Source organism: Zonotrichia leucophrys, chromosome 18 (genome assembly GCF_028769735.1).
Source record: "Zonotrichia leucophrys gambelii isolate GWCS_2022_RI chromosome 18, RI_Zleu_2.0, whole genome shotgun sequence".
NCBI lineage: Eukaryota > Metazoa > Chordata > Aves > Passeriformes > Passerellidae > Zonotrichia > Zonotrichia leucophrys.
The window spans coordinates 3,086,258-3,094,879 of NC_088187.1; the positions used below are offsets into that span (position 1 = coordinate 3,086,258).

The 8,622-nt window shown below is 58.4% G+C and overlaps 1 protein-coding gene across 1 annotated transcript; it reads left to right on the forward strand.

The window, feature by feature from the left end:
- The first annotated feature begins 363 nt into the window (after positions 1-363).
- Positions 364-4,016, forward strand: GALR2 (galanin receptor 2). Its single transcript, XM_064728532.1, has 2 exons — positions 364-1,152; positions 2,454-4,016. Exons 1-2 carry the CDS (start codon positions 812-814, stop codon positions 3,232-3,234), a joined length of 1,122 nt encoding a protein of 373 aa, XP_064584602.1. The 5' UTR covers positions 364-811; the 3' UTR covers positions 3,235-4,016.
- The last annotated feature ends 4,606 nt before the right edge of the window (positions 4,017-8,622 follow it).

Here is an 8,622-nt window from a genome sequence, read left to right on the forward strand (position 1 = left end):
ATATTGGAGGGGGAGGCAATAAGAAAGCCCCGCAGACGCCTCACTTTGGGTGCCCAGCTCCCTTTGGGGCGCCCAGCCCGGCTGCCCCAGCCCCTCCCGGGGGTGACAGCCCTGAGAGACATTTCCCCCCATCCCAGGGCAAACCCGAGCCCGAGCCCCGCGAGGGGAGCGGGGCGCGGGTCCGTTCCCGGGGTGTGGGTCCCTCCCCGGGGCTCGGTGCGCGGGGCCGGGCGGGAGCCGCGCCCGGAGCCCCCGGGCCCCCCCGCTCCGCCGGCGCACGGAGAGCGCCGGAGCCGCCCCGCCGGAGCCGCCCCGAGCTCCCGCACGCCCGGAGGAGGTGAAGGGCCCCCGGCTCCACGTGCGCCCCGGCGGGACCCCCGCTCGCTCCCCATGCACCCCCTCCTTCCCCGTGCGGCTCCCGTGTGCTCCCCTTCCACCCTTCTCCCCCTTGCTGTGCATCCCTGCTGCAGTCTCCCTGCACCCCCTTTCCCGTGCAATCCCCGCTGTGCTCCCCAGCGGGCTCTCCCTGCACCCCCTTTCCTGTGCATTCCCCGCTGACCTCTCCGTGCACCCCCTTTCCTGTGCATCCCTGCTGCACTCCGCACTGCACGTCTTTTCCAGCCGCCACTTCCCTGTGCATCCCTGTGCGCTCCTCACTGACCTCTCCCTGCACCCCCTTTCCCTTTTCCTCCCTTCCGTGCTCTTCCCGCACCCCACACGGATCTCCCTGCGCTCCCCCTCACCCCGTGTGCCCCCGGTGCTTTCTCCACGCTCGCCGCCCCCTCCAGCCCCGGGCCGGGCGCTCCCGGCCATGAACGGCTCGCTGGCGGGCTCCGGGGGGGGCTGGCAGCCCGAGTCCGTGATCATCCCCCTCGTGTACTTCATCATCTTCCTCGTGGGCACCGTGGGCAACAGCCTGGTGCTGGCCGTGCTGCTGCGCAACGGGCAGGTGAAGAACACCACCAACCTCTTCATCCTCAACCTGGGGGTGGCCGACCTCTGCTTCATCCTCTTCTGCGTGCCCTTCCAAGCCACCATCTACACGCTGGAGGGATGGGTGTTCGGGCCCTTCATGTGCAAGGCCGTGCACTTCTTCATCTACCTCACCATGTACGCCAGCAGCTTCACCCTGGCCACCGTGTCCCTGGACAGGTAGGAGAGGGAGCAGGGGAGGGGCTGCCTGCATCCCGAGGCTCTCCTTTCTCTGGATCCCGCCGGGGCCGATTCCCCTGGGGCCGAATCCTGAGTGCTGGGATCTCCCTGGGCTCCTGGGGGAATCCAGGAACATTTCCCAGTTGATTTGTGCGAGGAAGTGCAACCCCCCCAATGGGGGGGGCTGCAGATGGGGATCCCTGGCCCCAGTGCCCAGCTGGAGGAAGCTTTCAGACCCCAAAACTGTAGGACTGTTGGATTTATCCACAGGCCTCAGCAGTGAAGTGGGGAAGAAAAATGAGAAAGAAGCAAAGCTCAGTCCCTGTGCAGCTCTGGCTCTTCCTGGGATGCACAGAGAGAGCCCCTTCCCTCCCAACAGCCCCTGGCAAAGCAGGCAGAACTTGAGGAGAAAAAACCACTGGGATGTTTGAGCTGACACACTGAATTTCCCACCCTCCCCTTCTATTCACAAAAATCCCCTTTCTGTCCCCGTGCTGTCCCTTGTCCCAGTGGTTATCCCAGCCTGTTCCAGGGTGGGTTTTGCTGGGAAGCCTGCTGCTCCTGCCTGTGCTTTACCTCAGTCCCTGCCTCTGCAAGGCTGGTGAGTTATGACTCTGCAGCAAGCGAGAGGCTGGGAGCTCCTGGTGCTGCTCCACTCGGTGCCCAAACCCTGCCAGGTGGGATGTGGAGAGTCCCTGTGCCAGCCCTGGGAGGGCCTGGAGCCCGGCTGGATGTGTCCTGCCATCCCAGCACAGCCCTGCACTGGCTGCTGACAGCACCCCAGGGGCTGCCTCTCCCCCTGTGTCCCACGGAGGGAACAGAGGTGTTGGGCAAGGGAGGGCTTACACAAGCCTCAGACCTGGGTGCAATTAAGGGACCAGCTAATTACAGAGCTGAAAAGGGGTGATGTGCTCTCATGTGTGCCAGTACAAGGAATGCTGTGTCTGGGATTCCTGGGCACCTGCTCCTGCCTTTGTATCCTCACTGCTGCAGTCACTTGTGCCAGACGGTGATGGTCAAGTGAGGGTCTGCTGGATTAGGGGAAGGACAGAATGGGAACATCCCCACTGTCCCCACAACCACTGCCAAGAGCGGAGTGTGACGGGACAGGGTCAGGGAGAGAATTTTCCTCAGTCCTTTGTGCTGCACAGGGTCCCTGAGAAGCACCGGGGAATCAGTTGTGTGATTCACAGCCCTGGAAATCCCAAATCCATCATTTCTGCCCTCTCTCCAACCTGCTCCTGGCGATGCTCTCTCTGTGCCCTCCCCAGCACTGCAGCTATGTCCCTCTCCCTTTGCAGGTACTTGGCCATACGATACCCCCTGCACTCCAGGGAGCTGAGGACACCCAGGAACGCCCTCCTGGCCATTTGTCTCATCTGGGGGCTCTCCTTCATCTTCTCGGGCCCTTACCTCAGCTACTACCAGGAGTTCCAGCTGGCCAACCTGACTGTCTGCCACCCCATCTGGGAGATCTCCCAGCGCAAGATCATGGACACCTGCACCTTCATCTTCAGCTACATCATCCCCGTGCTCATCCTCAGCCTCACGTACGTGCGGACCATTCGCTACCTGTGGCGCTCCGTGGATCCCCTCCAAGACATGTCAGAGTCCAAGAAGGCCAAGAGGAAGGTCACCAGGATGATCATCATCGTGGCCGTGCTGTTCTGCCTCTGCTGGCTGCCCCACCACCTGGTGATCCTGTGCGTGTGGTTCGGGCACTTCCCCCTGAACCACTCCACGTACGTGCTGCGCATCCTCTCGCACGTCATCTCCTACGCCAACTCCTGCGTCAACCCCATCGTCTACGCCCTGGTCTCCAAGCACTTCCGCAAGGGCTTCAAGAAGATCTTCAGCTGCCTCCTGCACAAGAGGGCAGCGCACAGGGTGCACGTGGCCCAGGCTGCCCACACGCTCAGCACGCTGGAGGCAGAGCTCAGCGAGCTGACCCAGCTGAGCGAAGCCCTGCCCGGGCGCTCGGCCGCGCGCTGCAGGGTCCCCACGCAGCCCTGGGGGGAGGAAGGGCTGGAGGGGCAGGAGCACAGAGCAGATGGCTCCTCTGTCACCTTCGACGTCAGCTAGCAGAGCTCCCTCCCACCCCAGGGCTTTGCAGTCTCCTCCAGGCCTGGGGCTGGGCGACGTTTTGGGTTCAGTTGAATCGTTTTAATTCAAACGCACCCAGAAATCACAACCGTGATGCTGCTGACACAAACTCAGCCAAGAGCCAGCCAAGGACAGGATTTTCTTCCACCAAGCACTTGCTGAGAGCAGAGAGATCAAACCCCAAAATCCACTGCCATGTGTAAATGCCTGCTCCTCTATCATGGATGGACTTACTCCCTGTTGCATCTACACCCAGAGCCTGTGAAAAGCTCTGGCCCCTCCAACCAGCATTTCCCAGTTGATGTGTGCAAGGAAGTGCAACCCCCCAATGTGAGGGGCTGCAGATGGGGATCCCTGGCCCCAGTGCCCAGCTGGAGGAAGCTTTCAGACCCCAAAACTGTAGGACTGTTGGATTTATCCACAGGCCCCAGCAGTGAAGTGGGGATGAAAAATGAGAAAGAAGCAAAGCTCAGTCCCTGTGCAGCTCTGGCTCTTCTGCACAGGGTCTGAGCTCTGGAGCTTGTGGGTGCAATTTTAGAGACATTTGGAAAATATTGGTTTGTTTGTGTCCTGGTTTAGGAGCTGCATCCCAGGGCAGTGCTGGGCACAAACCCAGCTCAGGTAGGAAAATCCAGGAGCGAAGCACAGAAGGACCAAGGGGAGGGAGGTTGTTTGCCAGGGAAGCACAGCCATGGAGCCATGGTAGGGGAAGGATTTTAATGCCTTTGCACAGCCTGGGGACAGCTCAGCATCTCAAGCAGGCAAGGGCACTGGCACTGAGGTGGGACAGCCAGGGCTGTGTGAGAGCTGGGGGTGCCCAGCAAACCTGGGAATAAATAAAGCCCCTCCACCCCACCTGCCGTGTCCAGCTCCTTTGGGAAGCCCCCCAGCTGCAGTGGAGGAGAGGCTGGAGGGTGGTGGGACCTGCTGGAGGCAGGGAAGCTGAGGGGGGATGGAGGATGTGGGTGACGCCTGAGGACATCCCTGGAGGGGGGCGCTGCGGCACAGGAATGTCATGGATGTCACAGGAACGTCACGGATGTCACGCTGAGTGACTGCTGTGATTCACTCCCACCTCTGAACCCTGCAGAGGCTCCGGGGTGCCTGAGCCCTGTGACTGCCACCAGCCAAGGGCTGTCAGTGAAATCCTTCCTCTTGTTTACCACAAGAGCATCACGGGACCAGGATCAAGTCACCCTTTTGAAAAACCCCGTGGCAGAGCACAGCCAGGGTTGGTGGCCAAATGCAGGGAGCTGGGATGAGCTCTGCATCCCTACAATCCCCCAACAGCCTCCATGAAGGTCAGCTCTCTATAAAACTGCATTACAGAGGCTCTCAGTCTGTCTGCACAGATTCCACTGTTGTGAATCCCCACAGCAGAGCTCCCCAGGCTGGGATGGGTATTTCTGTCCAGGACCCTGGCTCTGCCTGGGGGTCTGCTCCTGACACAGCCCTCCTCCACCCAGCCCCAGTGCTTGGCTTTTTTTTCTTGAGAAGCTTCTGACTGTAAAACATTTCTTTTCCCCTGCTGAGTGTTATTATAACCAGATCTTCCTCTCCCCACAGAGAGGGCCATAAATTGGCCACCTCCTCCTATCAGTGATGGTGATATTTAGTCTAGTCCTGTTCCCAGCATAAGTCACAGAGAGCAGCATATAAGCAGCTCCATTAATTACATCTGCTTTTATCTCCCTGCTCAACCCTTCACAGCCAGGGAAAACATTGAAGCAGCTGCACAAACACAGCTCAAAGCCTCACTTTCCTTGGGCCCTCATTTACCACAGATCTGCTTCCAATGGATCCCACACACAGTGAGGGGTTCAATCTACTCTCCTGGGCAGTTATCAGCTCACCTTGGGGATGGAGATGCTGCAATGGATCCCACACACACTGAGGGGTTCTGTGCACTCTCCTGGGCAGTTATCAGCTCACCTTGGGGATGGAGGTGTTGGCCCACCCCCTGTGCAGTGCCCAAGGGCACAGGTGCCTGTGCTGGCATGGCAGGGGTGCAATATCCCCATGCCCCTGTCAGAGACACTGATTCTGCTCCCCATCCCTCCCAGCCCAGCCTTTCCAGCAGCCTCCCAAGCCCGTGGCTGACCCTGCCCTGCCCTGCTGCTGCTCCAGAGCTGCCCAGCCACTGCCCAGGACAGCCCTTCCTCAGCTCCCAGCCCAAAGCATCACTGTGGCCCCTCTGGGCACCACTGGCACCTGATTATTTCTGGTCACTGCTCAGCAATGAGGTCCCAAAGGGTGACAGTAGGCTGAGGGCAGGCTCTGCACCTCCCTGCTGCCTCCAGCACCCCCAAATCCTCTCTGGCATGGCTCACATGGCTGCTCTCAGCCTCTCCAGGGGCAGAGAGGGGATTGGTGATGGTCACAGCAAGGTCAGGGCTCTCTTGTGACACATCCAACACCCCTCTCCTCATTTTATGGATCCTCACCCATCCACTGACTCTCACCTGGCTGCAGGCGTAAGAGTGAAGCCAGATCATTACTCTGTTCACAGCAAATTCAGAATTAGAGAAAAAGGCCCCCTCCAGCTTATCTGACATTGTCCCTGCTCTGAGGAGGAAAGCATCACCCTCACACCCAGCCCGTGCCTTGATGAGCCCTCCAAGGGCAAACACAAGGTTGTGTTGCCAACACAAAATCACATTTAGAAGCTACTTTCCCCCTCAAATAACAGAGCATATCAGGCCCAGATGGAAAAGACAAGAGCATCAGGATCTGCTGACACTCACCATGCTCCCAGCTGAGAGAAATGGGCTCCTGGTCCATTCCCCTGGGAGGTTTTATCTTAAATTAAGAGCACTGCAAGTCCTTATGTTCCAGTTAAAATTTAATAAAAGCATATTTAACTGGAAGTGAAAAATGAAAAGGCTGAACTGAGCTCCCATCAGGCCCAGGAGCGGGCAGGGAGGTGAGGGACACTTGGCTGAAAGCTCAGTGTGAACTTTCCAGTGAGCTTTCCACACAGATTTATCACTAGGGTTAGAGAAGTTATTTTGGTTTGTGGGTTTGTTTTCAAATATTTACTCTGTCAAATTTGCTCCCCAGTCTGAGGAGGCGGCAGAGAGCACCCCCAGACCCTGGCACTGCCCCCAGCATGGGCAATGGGCAGCTAAAAAATAAACAAGGGAGAAATGGGGCTCTGGCCCTAAAACCTTGGATACAGAGACACATTGCCTGTGTCAGGGCAGAACAGGAGGTGAGGGAAGGGGGTCAGACCCCACAGGAGCCTTGGGGGGAGCAAAAGGGGAGGCAGAGGGGGTCCAGCCCCAGCTGTGGCCCCTTGCCATGGTCTCAGCGTGACCCCAGGCTCCACTCTCAGCCCTCAGAGGGGCAGGAAGGGCTCAGCCGTGACAGGGTCAGGCTGCGCTGGCCGCCATGGTCGCTCCTAATTAACGCGTTGCAAACACATTCCTGACCATAAAAAGGCAGGGAGCTCACGGAGCCCTCCCCTGGCGCTGCCGGGGTTGGACACAGCTCAGCCTGGAGCTGCCACCCTGGGGCAGGGGTGCTCAGGACACAACTGCTGCTGCTCCCACCGCAGCTCCGGCTCCCCACGCCCATGCCCTGAGCAGGGAGAGGCAGAGGGAGGGAGTGCTTACAGCCAGGCTGGATTTAGGGAGCAGCGACCGGGTGGCTCAGGTTTCCCTTTAACTCAGGGAAATGAGGGTCTGGATTCCCACCTGGGAGCAGCAGAATTTACCTGTTCCCCCAGGGAATCATCACTTCCAGCTCCTCCTTACTGCACATATCAGCCCCCAGCAGCCTCCTACCCCCATTCCCTCCTCCAGATCAGCCAGGGCATCCCTGGGGTAGAAACAATGCAGTCAGCTACTGGTGCTGCTGATGGAGGGTTCAGGATATTTTACATCCATCTCTGGCTGCATCTGCCCCCCAGCCCTGGTCTGGTACAGCTTTCCTGGGGCAACAGGCTGACAGCAAAGCCCAGAAAGGCCTCTTTTGGTGGGGGCCACACAGAGGCATTCCCAGAGTCTCTGGAGAACAGGATGTGGCCCTATCCCAGACCCTTGGACAATCTCACACCTTTTCTTTGGGCTCTGGTTGGCACAAAGGCATCAGCTCAGGGAGGATTTCAGCTCCTGCACACTGAAGCTCAGGTGCTCAGGAAAGCTGCAGGCAAAGCTCCCCCTCCCCTCCCCTGGCTTTCCCTGTGACTGTTCCAGGTGAATTGACTCACCCTGGGAACAGCTGCAATAAAACATGTTTTACAGCTCAGCATGAAGTCCACGCACTCTCCTCAAGAAAGAAATTCATATCAGACTGCTGCAGTGTCAGAAACAGAGCCAGAAAGATGGAATCCAGCTCCTTCTGGTGAATGTCAGGGTGTGTATCCAGCAGACTCAACACTGCATGAAACACAAGGCAGCAGAGCTTTGCTTGTGTATAAAAACCCTGCCCGGCGCCTGCCAGCCTCCAGAGGCTCTGGCTTAAAAACAGCAAGTGCAGGATCTCAGCTTTCCACAGACATTTGAGATTTGACAGCAGGAGGAAGGTTTCTGCAGGGAGGGCTCTTGTGTTGGCACTGTGAGCCTGCATGGTCAGACACACAACAACAATCAGGTGCTGGTCAACACTTGAACTCACACCGTGTCCAGCTCTGGGCTGGATGAGCCTGTCACAACTGCTGCTTTCAGGCATTTGCTACACCAGGCTGAGGAAGAAGAGGCCAGGGGTTCAGGGAGGGCAGGAGCTATCTGAAAAACATCTGTCTGAGGAGGCAGGCAGCTGGGTCTGCCACAGCACAACTGTGCTCTCACCCAGGCTCTAACATCCAACAGCTCTTCCACTGCTGGGCTGATCAGACCCCAGCACACTCTGCTCTAAACACTGCTCAGGTGAATAATGGATTTGCTCCAAGCTGCAAAGCAGCAGCTATTGTGAGTGCTCCTGACTCTATGGAAACCCTGGCTTTCAATTGTTACAGACAAACAATGGAGCAGGCAGCAGGAGAGGGAGAGGGGAGCAGGGAAGGCCTGGCCAGAGAGCACAGGTACAGCACAGGTGCCCCAACGCCCTGAAGAGCCTTGGGGCAGTGTCAGAGTGCAGCTCCCCTCTCAAAGCCTGCCAGGAATGCCCCAAGGCACGTGGGAGAGCAGCACTTGCTCTGCACGTGATCCCCACAGTTAAACAAAGGGAATGGGCTCGGCTGCCTGCAGGGAGGAGATGACTCGGATTTGGGAACACAGGAGACAAAGGAAAACAGGGATGGGAGGAAGGTGCTGAGTGGAAATCACTGTGGGAACACCTGCTCTGCCTCAGGTCAGTAAGGAGCAGCACCCAGCCAGGGCACCATGGAGCTCCCTCTGCTTCTGTCACAGCTGCAGGCCCTGCCAT